At 44.2% G+C, this 17,243-nt stretch overlaps 1 protein-coding gene across 1 annotated transcript in view; it reads right to left on the bottom strand.

Moving 5' to 3' along the window:
* ERC1 (ELKS/RAB6-interacting/CAST family member 1) overlaps positions 1–17,243 on the bottom strand; it is a 109,055-nt gene that overhangs the window by 18,641 nt on the left and 73,171 nt on the right. Inside the window, 2 exon segments of the mRNA XM_075343601.1 lie at positions 289–390; positions 4,193–4,340. Of these exon segments, the coding sequence (XP_075199716.1) occupies positions 289–390; positions 4,193–4,340 (250 nt within the window).

Genomic DNA, 17,243 nt, shown 5'->3' with positions numbered 1-17,243 from the left:
CAGCGTGAGGGACAAAACAGACACCAGGTTAGTAACAGACAATATTACACACACACGGAGCAATCTGATCTAACGGATCTCACTCAGCGAGCTCACAGGAAATTCTGCACCCCCTATGGGTAATGCCGCGAAGTCACATGACGCATGGTCTGAGTCATGTGACCGCGCGGTGGCGCCGTTCTGTCCGCCATATTGCAAACCCACGTTACTTGCGCCCCTTACTATGAGGGAGGGGAGCTCGCTGCGCCTCTACGGGGGTAATATTGGGGCTCCTAGGCCCCGTCCTACCTGATCGGGGGAGGGCTTGTGGTTGGTTTGGTTGGACTGGGCGGACGTCTTCAGGTGGTCGGCTTCGTAGTTGTCGGCCATCAGCTTCATCCTGTTTTGCGTCTGCGAGAAAAAAAAGGTTACAAACAAAACGGAAAGAAACTGCAGAAAAAGGTGTGAAAGGCGGGAAAGCTGGGTGCCTGTCAGTATGGCGGCATACAACCCCCCAACCTGCCCGCGCCGTAATGTGGGGCACAAGAGGGCGGTGCGCACACAATACCAAACATCCACAGGAAAGGGTTAACAGCGCAGGCTCTCAGCAAGTACATCTTGTCCTACAATACCCCCCCCAAATAAAAAAAACGAGAAGGGGGTCACCCAGCCACAACAAGGACAAGGGTTAACAGCTGAATACATACGTGGGACATCAGAGCAAAACTCGCACAGATGTGCCGCGCAGTCAGGGGGGGCTGCTGACAGCGATGGGACCCCCGGGGGCAGATAAATATTACACACAAGACAAACTATTTCAACTTGGGCTGAAAGTCACCGACACGAGGAGGCGTCACCGAAAACAGGAACGAGGAGCGACCCCAAGACAAGGTGGAAACCGGGCGCCGAAGCCAAGAACGGGGGGCGAGGAAAGAACACGGGAGCCCTGAAACACCACCGTGCTCACATCCTGTATTATACTCCAGAGCTGCACTCACTATTCTGCTGGTGCAGTCACGGTGTACATACATTACTGATCCTGAGTTACCTCCTGTATTATACTCCAGAGCTGCACTCACTATTCTGCTGGTGCAGTCACGGTGTACATACATTACTGATCCTGAGTTACCTCCTGTATTATACTCCAGAGCTGCACTCACTATTCTGCTGGTGGAGTCACTGTGTACATACATTACTGATCCTGAGTTACCTCCTGTATTATACTCCAGAGCTGCACTCACTATTCTGCTGGTGCAGTCACTGTGTACATACATTACTCATCCTGAGTTACCTCCTGTATTATACTCCAGAGCTGCACTCACTATTCTGCTGGTGCAGTCACGGTGTACATACATTACTGATCCTGAGTTACCTCCTGTATTATACTCCAGAGCTGCACTCACTATTCTGCTGGTGGAGTAATGTATGACCAGCAGAATAGTGAGTGCAGCTCTGGAATATAATAAAGGAGGTTAACTCAGGATCAGTAATGTAATGTATGTACACAGTGACTGCACCAGCAGAATGGTGAGTGCAGCTCTGGAGTATATTACAGGAGGTAACTCAGGATCAGTAATGTATGTACACAGTGTCTGCACCAGCAGAATAGTGAGTGCAGCTCTGGAGTATAATACAGGAGGTAACTCAGGATCAATAATATAATGTATGTATACAGTGACTGCACCAGCAGAATAATGAGTGCAGCTCTGGAGTATATAATACAGGAGGAAACTCAGGATCAGTAATGTAATGTATGTACACAGTGACTGCACCAGCAGAATAGTGAGTGCAGCTCTGGAGTATATAATACAGGAGGAAACTCAGGATCAGTAATGTAATGTATGTACACAGTGACTGCACCAGCAGAATAGTGAGTGCAGCTCTGGAGTATAATACAGGAAGTACAGATGGACATGTTTTGATGCGGGGGCTGTTGTACCCCAGGACAGTGGAGCCACGTCTGTGTCTGTGATGTGAGGACATGCAGGCGCCCTGTCGGTGTCGCTCGTCAGTCACATGACGAGATGGTTGTTTGCTTTCCCTGCAGTGAAGAATCTGGGATATTCTGGGGGAGACGTCACCTGACAAGCAGAAGCCGGTGTGATTGATGGTGGGAGCGGGACCCATGGAGTGGGCACGGCAGGTAGGGGACGGGCAGTGTCAGCAATCCTGTCACCGTCCCTTTAAGGGTTCCGCTGCTCCGCTCATTCCTGTGATATTATGTAACTTTCCTGATTATTTATTCTGTTTTACGTCTCGATGGAAGAATTTCGGAGTCAGTGTTACTGGACAGCGGAGTTCCCGGGTAGCGGGGTCAGCGGGCCGAGGAGCTGACGATTAGGACCAGTCGGACGCCACATGCCAGGGTGACACAGGAACATTCCCACATCTCTGGTGCCGCCGCCGTCTCTCATAGGAGGACTCTGCTCCTGGGAAAGCTGTGACCATCAATGGCGGACCTATCTAATGACAGGAGGGAGTTGCTGAGGTTTCAGTCCTCACGAGCAGCAGGTAGGCTTAGGAAAAAGGGGGGATTATTATACCATGTGGGGCACTGTGAGGCACAGCACTCCGGGCAGGGGGGCGGGTGGTGGGATTCGTGCGTCCACCACTGATGTGATTCATCAGGGATTCGCGATAGGAAAATGTGACAGGGCGTGACATAAAGCAGACACCCCTCTGCTGACACCGCTGATGGGCCATCCCATGTGGCCTTATAATGATACAAACATTGGCTCCGGCGGAACGTACCATATGGTATAGTAGTGGGGGCTCGCTCCTGTCACATACGGTCGTTGTGGGCGGAGCTCGTTTTCCGCGTACAGGCGACATGTGACAGAGAGGATTTTTCCCCTTTGCTGGGAGCGTTTCCATCTGATGTCATCCTCTCATCTGCGGAGAGTCACACCCATCCTAGAGCAGAAAGCCGCCTGCCAGACCCTGATTTATAGGCGTCCCCCATGGGGGCTGCGGACACCCTGCCAGCAAAGGGTTAGTGGAGGTGACTGTGCGCTGAGGCAGCTCCCAGGATGCACTGCTCTCTGTACTGACACCAGAGCTCCCAGGATGCACTGCTCTCTGTACCGACACCTGAGCTCCCAGGATGCACTGCTCTCTGTACTGACACCTGAGCTCCCAGGATGCACTGCTCTCTGTACCGACACCTGAGCTCCCAGGATGCACTGCTCTCTGTACCGACACCTGAGCTCCCAGGATGCACTGCTCTCTGTACCGACACCTGAGCTCCCAGGATGCACTGCTCTCTGTACCGACACCAGAGCTCCCAGGATGCACTGCTCTCTGTACCGACACCTGAGCTCCCAGGATGCACTGCTCTCTGTACCGACACCTGAGCTCCCAGGATGCACTGCTCTCTGTACCGACACCTGAGCTCCCAGGATGCACTGCTCTCTGTACTGACACCTGAGCTCCCAGGATGCACTGCTCTCTGTACAGACACCTGAGCTCCCAGGATGCACTGCTCTCTGCACAGACACCTGAGCTCCCAGGATGCACTGCTCTCTGCACAGACACCTGAGCTCCCAGGATGCATTGCTCTCCGTACTGACACCTGAGCACCCAGGATGCACTGCTCTCTGTACTGACACCTGAGCTTCCAGGATGCACTGCTCTCTGTACAGACACCTGAGCTTCCAGGATGCACTGCTCTCTGTACAGACACCTGAGCTCCCAGGATGCACTGCTCTCTGCACAGACACCTGAGCTCCCAGGATGCATTGCTCTCCGTACTGACACCTGAGCACCCAGGATGCACTGCTCTCTGTACTGACACCTGAGCTCCCAGAATGCACTGTTCTCTGTACCGACACCTGAGCTCCCAGGATGCACTGCTCTCTGTACTAACACCTGAGCTCCCAGGATGCACTGCTCTCTGTACTGACACCTGAGCTCCCAGGATGCACTGCTCTCTGCACAGACACCTGAGCGCCCAGGATGCACTGCTCTCTGTACTGACACCTGAGCTCCCAGGATGCACTGCTCTCTGTACTGACACCTGAGCTCCCAGGATGCACTGCTCTCTGCACCAACACCTGAGCTCCCAAGATGCACTGCTCTCTGCACTGACACCTGAGCTCCCAGGATGCACTGCTCTCTGTCCAGATTTCTTAGCTCCCAGCATGCACTGCTCTCTGTACAAGCCGCTATGGCTGTGACTAGAGTATGGGGCCCTATTAGATCTTTGCAGTCTCACCTGCTGCTTGAGCTGCTGCACCAGCCGGTCCTTCTCCCTCTTCAGTGACGCCACCTCCTCCTGCGTCTTCTTCTTACGGGACGAGGACAGTTCCAGCAGCGCGATGTTGGCGTCTTTCTCGCTGATGGCGGCGAGCAAAGCTTCCTGCCTGTGAGGAGAGGAGCGCAGAGAGGTGAGGACATCGGACACACTGCGCCCCCCGAAGCCCCATCATCATGAAAACCGAGAAGAAGGTGAGGACATCGGACACACGGCGCCCCCCGAAGCCCCATCATCATGATAACCGAGATGAACATCATCCAGACTGAATATGGCGGCCACACGGGTGGTCAGGAAGCTGAATGACAACTAAGTATCCCATGGTGGGGGGATGTCACAGCGGGGGAGGGGCAGACAGGCGGCAAACACGGGGTCTAAAATAAACTATGTGAAGTGGGGTCTGACCTCTGTAGGACGGGTGTTAACAGGACGTCAAGTGGCAGAATGGGATCACCAATGGGAAGTCACACCTGATGCCGCAGGCCGAGGACAAGGACTTATGTGCACAACACACATGGCACACAGCTCCTGAAATACTCTGTGCTGCAGGGGGCACCATAATCTCCCACTTAAGACATACTGAAATACTCTGCACTGCTGAGGGCCCCTTACTCACAGTGCACTCATGTACTGAAATCCTCTGCACTGCTGTGAGGGCCAAGTATCCTATCACTTTGACAAGATCACTGCACTCACCTCCTGAAATACTCTGTGCTGCTGGGGGAACCTTCTCTTTCGCTCTTCCCTCCATTGCAAGAGCACTTTTTCCTGAAATACTCTGCGCAGCTACTTCCACTTTTAGCTCTTAATCTATGAACTCTGACAAGAAATGTATGTAATCTGCTGAAATACTCTGTGCTGCTGACCGAGATCTGTTACAAATAATTCAGACTTCTGGTTGCACATGACGCAGTTTGTGGGGCGGGGATGCAACACCCGAAATAGTCCCAGCGGACCCCGCACAGTCCTAATACTTTACGAATACTGGAATACCCAAATAAACGACAGGATCAACATGTCCAATGGCTGCTCCGACAGCAGGACCCCTGCGGATATTCCTGGGAACCCCCACATCATATCTCTGCCCCCTCCTGCATTCCAGAACTGACACAACCAGAAAGTGATGCTTCAGTGGTCGGGACCCAGAATCAGGCACATTAATCCTCAGCCCCCCAACTGACTGACCCCAACCAGGCGGGGGTCACTGTGCGTCTGTAACATCACATGAGCACCGCCAGGGAACAAAGGTCTGCTCCAACTGCGAGACCCGAGAATCACACCCAGTATACAGCAAAGAAGTGGTTCTGTGCAGTGTATATATACAGGACAGGAGAAGTGGTACTTTGCAGTGCATATATACAGAATAATACAGACAACTGAGGATTACACCCAGTATACAGGACAGGAGAAGTGGTACTTTGCAGTGCATAATATACAGAATAATACAGACACTGAGGATTACACCCAGTATACAGGACAGGAGAAGTGGTACTTTGCAGTGCATATATACAGAATAATACAGATACTGAGGATTACACCCAGTATACAGGACAGGAGAAGTGGTACTGTGCAGTGTATATATACAGAATAATACAGATACTGAGGATTACACCCAGTATACAGGACAAGAGAAGTGGTACTGTGCAGTGTATATATACAGAATAATACAGATACTGAGGATTACACCCAGTATACAGGACAAGAGAAGTGGTACTGTGCAGTGTATATATACAGAATAATACAGATACTGAGGATTACACCCAGTATAACAGGACAGGAGGAGTGGTACTGTGCAGCGTATATATACAGAATAATACAGATACTGAGGATTACACCCAGTATACAGAACAGGAGAAGTGGTACTGTGCAGCGTATATATACAGAATAATACAGATACTGAGGATTACACCCAGTATACAGAACAGGAGAAGTGGTACTGTGCAGCGTATATATACAGAATAATACAGATACTGAGGAGTACACTCAGTATACAGGACAGGAGGAGTGGTACTGTGCAGTGTATATATACAGAATAATACAGATACTGAGGATTACACCCAGTATACAGAACAGGAGGAGTGGTACTGTGCAGTGTATATATACAGAGTAATACAGGTACTGAGGATTACACCCAGTATACAGGACAGAGAAGTGGTACTGTGCAGTGTATATATACAGAATAATACAGATACTGAGGAGTACAACCCAGTATACAGGACAGGAGGAGTGGTACTGTGCAGTGTATATATACAGAATAATACAGATACTGAGGATTACACCCAGTATACAGGACAGGAGAAGTGGTACTGTGCAGTGTATATATACAGAATAATACAGATACTGAGGATTACACCAGTATACAGGACAGGAGAAGTGGTACTGTGCAGTGTATATATACAGAATAATACAGATACTGAGGATTACACCCAGTATACAGGACAGGGGAAGTGGTACTGTGCAGTGTATATATACAGAATAATACAGATACTGAGGATTACACCCAGTATACAGAACAGGAGGAGTGGTACTGTGCAGTGTATATATACAGAGTAATACAGGTACTGAGGATTACACCTCAGTATACAGGACAGGAGAAGTGGTACTGTGCAGTGTATATATACAGAATAATACAGATACTGAGGATTACACCCAGTATACAGGACAGGAGAAGTGGTACTGTGCAGTGTATATATACAGAATAATCCAGATACTGAGGATTACACCCAGTATACAGGGCAGGAGAAGTGGTACTGTGCAGTGTATATATACAGAATAATACAGAACTGAGGATTATACCCAGTATACAGGACAGGAGAAGTGGTACTGTGCAGTGTATATATACAGAATAATACAGATACTGAGGATTATACCCAGTATACAGGACAGGAGAAGTGGTACTGTGCAGTGTATATATACAGAATAATACAGATACTGAGGATTACACCCAGTATACAGGACAGGAGAAGTGGTACTGTGCAGTGTATATATATACAGAATAATACAGATACTGAGGATTACACCCAGTATACAGGACAGGAGAAGTGGTACTGTGCAGTGTATATATACAGAATAATACAGATACTGAGGATTATACCCAGTATACAGGACAGGAGAAGTGGTACTGTGCAGTGTATATATACAGAATAATACAGATACTGAGGATTACACCCAGTATACAGGACAGGAGAAGTGGTACTTGTGCAGTGTATATATACAGAATAATACAGATACTGAGGATTATACCCAGTATACAGGACAGGAGAAGTGGTACTGTGCAGTGTACTATATACAGAATAATACAGATACTGAGGATTACACCCAGTATACAGGACAAGAGAAGTGGTACTGTGCAGTGTATATATACAGAATAATACAGATACTGAGGATTACACCCAGTATACAGGACAGGAGAAGTGGTACTGTGCAGTGTATATATACAGAATAATACAGATACTGAGGATTACACCCAGTATACAGGACAGGAGAAGTGGTACTGTGCAGTATATATATACAGAATAATACAGATACTGAGGATTACACCCAGTATACAGGACAGGAGGAGTGGTACTGTGCAGTGTATATATACAGAGTAATACAGGTACTGAGGATTACACCCAGTATACAGGACAGGAGAAGTGGTACTGTGCAGTGTATATATACAGAATAATACAGATACTGAGGATTACACCCAGTATATAGGACAGGGAAGTGGTACTGTGCAGTGTATATATACAGAGTAATACAGATACTGAGGATTACACCCAGTATACAGGACAGGAGGAGTGGTACTGTGCAGTGTATATATACAGAATAATACAGGTACTGAGGATTACACCCAGTATACAGGACAGGAGAAGTGGTACTGTGCAGTGTATATATACAGAATAATACAGATACTGAGGATTACACCCAGTATACAGGACAGGGGAAGTGGTACTGTGCAGTGTATATATACAGAATAATACAGATACTGAGGATTACACCCAGTATACAGAACAGGAGGAGTGGTACTGTGCAGTGTATATATACAGAGTAATACAGGTACTGAGGATTACACCCAGTATACAGGACAGGAGAAGTGGTACTGTGCAGTGTATATATACAGAATAATACAGATACTGAGGATTACACCCAGTATACAGGACAGGAGAAGTGGTACTGTGCAGTGTATATATACAGAATAATACAGATACTGAGGATTACACCCAGTATACAGGACAGGAGAAGTGGTACTGTGCAGTGTATATATACAGAATAATACAGACACTGAGATTACACCCAGTATACAGGACAGAGAAGTGGTACTGTGCAGTGTATATATACAGAATAATACAGATACTGAGGATTACACCCAGTATACAGGACAGGAGGAGTGGTACTGTGAAGTGTGTATATACAGAATAATACAGGTACTGAGGATTACACCAGTATACAGGACAGGAGAAGTGGTACTGTGCAGTGTATATATACAGAATAATAGAGTACTGAGGATTATACCCAGTATACAGGACAGGGGAAGTGGTACTGTGCAGTGTATATATACAGAATAATACAGGTACTGAGGATTACACCCAGTATACAGGACAGGAGAAGTGGTACTGTGCAGTGTATATATACAGAATAATACAGATACTGAGGATTACACCCAGTATACAGGACAGGAGAAGTGGTACTGTGCAGTGTATATATACAGAATAATACAGATACTGAGGATTACACCCAGTATACAGGACAGGAGGAGTGGTACTGTGAAGTGTGTATATACAGAATAATACAGGTACTGAGGATTACACCCAGTATACAGGACCAGGAGAAGTGGTACTGTGCAGTGTATATATACAGAATAATACAGATACTGAGGATTACACCCAGTATACAGGACAGGAGGAGTGGTACTGTGAAGTGTGTATATACAGAATAATACAGGTACTGAGGATTACACCCAGTATACAGGACAGGAGAAGTGGTACTGTGCAGTGTATATATACAGAATAATACAGATACTGAGGATTACACCCAGTATACAGGACAGGAGAAGTGGTACTGTGCAGTGTATATATACAGAATAATAGAGGTACTGAGGATTATACCCAGTATACAGGACAGGAGAAGTGGTACTGTGCAGTGTATATATACAGAATAATACAGATACTGAGGATTACACCTAGTATACAGGACAGGAGAAGTGGTACTGTGCAGTGTATATATACAGAATAATACAGATACTGAGGATTACACCCAGTATACAGGACAGGGGAAGTGGTACTGTGCAGTGTATATATACAGAATAATACAGATACTGAGGATTACACCCAGTATACAGAACAGGAGGAGTGGTACTGTGCAGTGTATATATACAGAGTAATACAGGTACTGAGGATTACACCCAGTATACAGGACAGGAGAAGTGGTACTGTGCAGTGTATATATACAGAATAATACAGATACTGAGGATTACACCCAGTATACAGGACAGGAGAAGTGGTACTGTGCAGTGTATATATACAGAATAATACAGATACTGAGGATTACACCCAGTATACAGGACAGGAGAAGTGGTACTGTGCAGTGTATATATACAGAATAATACAGATACTGAGGATTACACCCAGTATACAGGACAGGAGAAGTGGTACTGTGCAGTGTATATATACAGAATAATACAGATACTGAGGATTACACCCAGTATACAGAACAGGAGGAGTGGTACTGTGCAGTGTATATATACAGAGTAATACAGGTACTGAGGATTACACCCAGTATACAGGACAGGAGAAGTGGTACTGTGCAGTGTATATATACAGAATAATACAGATACTGAGGATTACACCCAGTATACAGGACAGGAGAAGTGGTACTGTGCAGTGTATATATACAGAATAATCCAGATACTGAGGATTACACCCAGTATACAGGGCAGGAGAAGTGGTACTGTGCAGTGTATATATACAGAATAATACAGATACTGAGGATTATACCCAGTATACAGGACAGGAGAAGTGGTACTGTGCAGTGTATATATACAGAATAATACAGATACTGAGGATTATACCCAGTATACAGGACAGGAGAAGTGGTACTGTGCAGTGTATATATACAGAATAATACAGATACTGAGGATTACACCCAGTATACAGGACAGGAGAAGTGGTACTGTGCAGTGTATATATACAGAATAATACAGATACTGAGGATTACACCCAGTATACAGGACAGGAGAAGTGGTACTGTGCAGTGTATATATACAGAATAATACAGATACTGAGGATTATACCCAGTATACAGGACAGGAGAAGTGGTACTGTGCAGTGTATATATACAGAATAATACAGATACTGAGGATTACACCCAGTATACAGGACAGGAGAAGTGGTACTGTGCAGTGTATATATACAGAATAATACAGATACTGAGGATTATACCCAGTATACAGGACAGGAGAAGTGGTACTGTGCAGTGTATATATACAGAATAATACAGATACTGAGGATTACACCCAGTATACAGGACAAGAGAAGTGGTACTGTGCAGTGTATATATACAGAATAATACAGATACTGAGGATTACACCCAGTATACAGGACAGGAGAAGTGGTACTGTGCAGTGTATATATACAGAATAATACAGATACTGAGGATTACACCCAGTATACAGGACAGGAGAAGTGGTACTGTGCAGTATATATATACAGAATAATACAGATACTGAGGATTACACCCAGTATACAGGACAGGAGGAGTGGTACTGTGCAGTGTATATATACAGAGTAATACAGGTACTGAGGATTACACCCAGTATACAGGACAGGAGAAGTGGTACTGTGCAGTGTATATATACAGAATAATACAGATACTGAGGATTACACCCAGTATATAGGACAGGGGAAGTGGTACTGTGCAGTGTATATATACAGAGTAATACAGATACTGAGGATTACACCCAGTATACAGGACAGGAGGAGTGGTACTGTGCAGTGTATATATACAGAATAATACAGGTACTGAGGATTACACCCAGTATACAGGACAGGAGAAGTGGTACTGTGCAGTGTATATATACAGAATAATACAGATACTGAGGATTACACCCAGTATACAGAACAGGAGGAGTGGTACTGTGCAGTGTATATATACAGAGTAATACAGGTACTGAGGATTACACCCAGTATACAGGACAGGAGAAGTGGTACTGTGCAGTGTATATATACAGAATAATACAGATACTGAGGATTACACCCAGTATACAGGACAGGAGAAGTGGTACTGTGCAGTGTATATATACAGAATAATACAGATACTGAGGATTACACCCAGTATACAGGACAGGAGAAGTGGTACTGTGCAGTGTATATATACAGAATAATACAGACACTGAGGATTACACCCAGTATACAGGACAGGAGAAGTGGTACTGTGCAGTGTATATATACAGAATAATACAGATACTGAGGATTACACCCAGTATACAGGACAGGAGGAGTGGTACTGTGAAGTGTGTATATACAGAATAATACAGGTACTGAGGATTACACCCAGTATACAGGACAGGAGAAGTGGTACTGTGCAGTGTATATATACAGAATAATAGAGGTACTGAGGATTATACCCAGTATACAGGACAGGAGAAGTGGTACTGTGCAGTGTATATATACAGAATAATACAGATACTGAGGATTACACCCAGTATACAGGACAGGGGAAGTGGTACTGTGCAGTGTATATATACAGAATAATACAGATACTGAGGATTACACCCAGTATACAGAACAGGAGGAGTGGTACTGTGCAGTGTATATATACAGAGTAATACAGGTACTGAGGATTACACCCAGTATACAGGACAGGAGAAGTGGTACTGTGCAGTGTATATATACAGAATAATACAGATACTGAGGATTACACCCAGTATACAGGACAGGAGGAGTGATACTGTGCAGTGTATATATACAGAATAATACAGACACTGAGGATTACACCCAGTATACAGGACAGGAGAAGTGGTACTGTGCAGTGTATATATACAGAGTAATACAGGTACTGAGGATTACACCCAGTATACAGGACAGGAGAAGTGGTACTGTGCAGTGTATATATACAGAATAATACAGATACTGAGGATTACACCCAGTATACTGGACAGGGGAAGTGGTACTGTGCAGTGTATATATACAGAGTAATACAGGTACTGAGGATTACACCCAGTATACAGGACAGGAGAAGTGGTACTGTGCAGTGTATATATACAGAATAATACAGATACTGAGGATTACACCCAGTATACAGGACAGGAGAAGTGGTACTGTGCAGTGTGTATATACAGAGTAATACAGGTACTGAGGATTACACCCAGTATACAGGACAGGAGAAGTGGTACTGTGCAGTGTATATATACAGAATAATACAGATACTGAGGATTACACCCAGTATACAGGACAGGAGGAGTGGTACTGTGCAGTGTATATATACAGAATAATACAGATACTGAGGATTACACCCAGTATACAGGACAGGAGGAGTGGTACTGTGCAGTGTGTATATATACAGAATAATACAGATACTGAGGATTACACCCAGTATACAGGACAGGAGGAGTGGTACTGTGAAGTGTGTATATACAGAATAATACAGGTACTGAGGATTACACCCAGTATACAGGACAGGAGAAGTGGTACTGTGCAGTGTATATATACAGAATAATACAGGTACTGAGGATTACACCCAGTATACAGGACAGGAGAAGTGGTACTGTGCAGTGTATATATACAGAATAATACAGATACTGAGGATTACACCCAGTATACAGGACAGGAGAAGTGGTACTGTGCAGTGTATATATACAGAATAATACAGATACTGAGGATTACACCCAGTATACAGGACAGGAGGAGTGGTACTGTGAAGTGTGTATATACAGAATAATACAGGTACTGAGGATTACACCCAGTATACAGGACAGGAGAAGTGGTACTGTGCAGTGTATATATACAGAATAATACAGATACTGAGGATTACACCCAGTATACAGGACAGGAGGAGTGGTACTGTGAAGTGTGTATATACAGAATAATACAGGTACTGAGGATTACACCCAGTATACAGGACAGGAGAAGTGGTACTGTGCAGTGTATATATACAGAATAATACAGATACTGAGGATTACACCCAGTATACAGGACAGGAGAAGTGGTACTGTGCAGTGTATATATACAGAATAATAGAGGTACTGAGGATTATACCCAGTATACAGGACAGGAGAAGTGGTACTGTGCAGTGTATATATACAGAATAATACAGATACTGAGGATTACACCTAGTATACAGGACAGGAGAAGTGGTACTGTGCAGTGTATATATACAGAATAATACAGATACTGAGGATTACACCCAGTATACAGGACAGGGAAGTGGTACTGTGCAGTGTATATATACAGAATAATACAGATACTGAGGATTACACCCAGTATACAGAACAGGAGGAGTGGTACTGTGCAGTGTATATATACAGAGTAATACAGGTACTGAGGATTACACCCAGTATACAGGACAGGAGAAGTGGTACTGTGCAGTGTATATATACAGAATAATACAGGTACTGAGGATTACACCCAGTATACAGGACAGGAGAAGTGGTACTGTGCAGTGTATATATACAGAATAATACAGATACTGAGGATTACACCCAGTATACAGGACAGGAGGAGTGGTACTGTGAAGTGTGTATATACAGAATAATACAGGTACTGAGGATTACACCCAGTATACAGGACAGGAGAAGTGGTACTGTGCAGTGTATATATACAGAATAATACAGATACTGAGGATTACACCCAGTATACAGGACAGGAGGAGTGGTACTGTGAAGTGTGTATATACAGAATAATACAGGTACTGAGGATTACACCCAGTATACAGGACAGGAGAAGTGGTACTGTGCAGTGTATATATACAGAATAATACAGATACTGAGGATTACACCCAGTATACAGGACAGGAGAAGTGGTACTGTGCAGTGTATATATACAGAATAATAGAGGTACTGAGGATTATACCCAGTATACAGGACAGGAGAAGTGGTACTGTGCAGTGTATATATACAGAATAATACAGATACTGAGGATTACACCTAGTATACAGGACAGGAGAAGTGGTACTGTGCAGTGTATATATACAGAATAATACAGATACTGAGGATTACACCCAGTATACAGGACAGGGGAAGTGGTACTGTGCAGTGTATATATACAGAATAATACAGATACTGAGGATTACACCCAGTATACAGAACAGGAGGAGTGGTACTGTGCAGTGTATATATACAGAGTAATACAGGTACTGAGGATTACACCCAGTATACAGGACAGGAGAAGTGGTACTGTGCAGTGTATATATACAGAATAATACAGATACTGAGGATTACACCCAGTATACAGGACAGGAGAAGTGGTACTGTGCAGTGTATATATACAGAATAATACAGATACTGAGGATTACACCCAGTATACAGGACAGGAGAAGTGGTACTGTGCAGTGTATATATACAGAATAATACAGATACTGAGGATTACACCCAGTATACAGGACAGGAGAAGTGGTACTGTGCAGTGTATATATACAGAATAATACAGATACTGAGGATTACACCCAGTACACAGGACAGGAGAAGTGGTACTGTGCAGTGTATATATACAGAATAATACAGATACTGAGTATTACACCCAGTATACAGGACAGGAGAAGTGGTACTGTGCAGTGTATATATACAGAATAATACAGATACTGAGGATTACACCCAGTATACAGGACAGGAGAAGTGGTACTGTGCAGTGTATATATACAGAATAATAGAGGTACTGAGGATTACACCCAGTATACAGGACAGGAGAAGTGGTACTGTGCAGTGTATATATACAGAATAATAGAGGTACTGTGGATTACACCCAGTATACAGGACAGGAGAAGTGGTACTGTGCAGTGTATATATACAGAATAATAGAGGTACTGAGGATTATACCCAGTATACAGGACAGGAGAAGTGGTACTGTGCAGTGTATATATACAGAATAATACAGATACTGAGGATTACACCCAGTATACAGGACAGGAGAAGTGGTACTGTGCAGTGTATATATACAGAATAATACAGATACTGAGGATTACACCCAGTATACAGGACAGGAGAAGTGGTACTGTGCAGTGTATATATACAGAATAATACAGATACTGAGGATTACACCCAGTATACAGGACAGGAGGAGTGGTACTGTGAAGTGTGTATATACAGAATAATACAGGTACTGAGGATTACACCCAGTATACAGGACAGGAGAAGTGGTACTGTGCAGTGTATATATACAGAATAATACAGATACTGAGGATTACACCCAGTATACAGGACAGGAGGAGTGGTACTGTGAAGTGTGTATATACAGAATAATACAGGTACTGAGGATTACACCCAGTATACAGGACAGGAGAAGTGGTACTGTGCAGTGTATATATACAGAATAATACAGATACTGAGGATTACACCCAGTATACAGGACAGGAGAAGTGGTACTGTGCAGTGTATATATACAGAATAATAGAGGTACTGAGGATTATACCCAGTATACAGGACAGGAGAAGTGGTACTGTGCAGTGTATATATACAGAATAATACAGATACTGAGGATTACACCCAGTGTACAGGACAGGAGAAGTGGTACTGTGCAGTGTATATATACAGAATAATACAGATACTGAGGATTACACCCAGTATAGAGGACAGGAGAAGTGGTACTGTGCAGTGTATATATACAGAATAATACAGATACTGAGGATTACACCCAGTATACAGAACAGGAGGAGTGGTACTGTGCAGTGTATATATACAGAGTAATACAGGTACTGAGGATTACACCCAGTATACAGGACAGGAGAAGTGGTACTGTGCAGTGTATATATACAGAATAATACAGATACTGAGGATTACACCCAGTATATAGGACAGGGGAAGTGGTACTGTGCAGTGTATATATACAGAGTAATACAGGTACTGAGGATTACACCCAGTATACAGGACAGGAGAAGTGGTACTGTGCAGTGTATATATACAGAATAATACAGATACTGAGGATAACACCCAGTATACAGGACAGGAGAAGTGGTACTGTGCAGTGTGTATATACAGAGTAATACAGGTACTGAGGATTACACCCAGTATACAGGACAGGAGAAGTGGTACTGTGCAGTGTATATATACAGAATAATACAGATACTGAGGATTACACCCAGTATACAGGACAGGAGGAGTGGTACTGTGCAGTGTATATATACAGAATAATACAGATACTGAGGATTACACCCAGTATACAGGACAGGAGGAGTGGTACTGTGCAGTGTATATATACAGAATAATACAGATACTGAGGATTACACCCAGTATACAGGACAGGAGAAGTGGTACTGTGCAGTGTATATATACAGAATAATACAGATACTGAGGATTACACCCAGTATACAGGACAGGAGGAGTGGTACTGTGCAGTGTATATATTATATACAGAATAATACAGGTACTGAGGATTACACCCAGTATACAGGACAGGAGGAGTGGTACTGTGCAGTGTATATATACAGAATAATACAGGTACTGAGGATTACACCCAGTATACAGGACAGGAGAAGTGGTACTGTGCAGTGTATATATAGAGAATAATACAGATACTGAGGATTACACCCAGTATACAGGACAGGAGAAGTGGTACTGTGCAGTGTATATATACAGGATAATACAGATACTGAGGATTACACCCAGTATACAGGACAGGAGGAGTGGAACTGTGCAGTGTATATATACAGAATAATACAGATACTGAGGATTACACCCAGTATACAGGACAGGAGAAGTGGTACTGTGCAGTGTATATATACAGAATAATACAGGTACTGAGGATTACACCCAGTATACAGGACAGGAGGAGTGGTACTGTGCAGTGTATATATATAGAATAATACAGATACTGAGGATTAC

Source organism: Anomaloglossus baeobatrachus, chromosome 4 (genome assembly GCF_048569485.1).
Source record: "Anomaloglossus baeobatrachus isolate aAnoBae1 chromosome 4, aAnoBae1.hap1, whole genome shotgun sequence".
In the NCBI taxonomy this organism is placed as follows: Eukaryota; Metazoa; Chordata; class Amphibia; order Anura; family Aromobatidae; genus Anomaloglossus; species Anomaloglossus baeobatrachus.
This window is presented reverse-complemented; position numbering and strand designations above follow the sequence as displayed.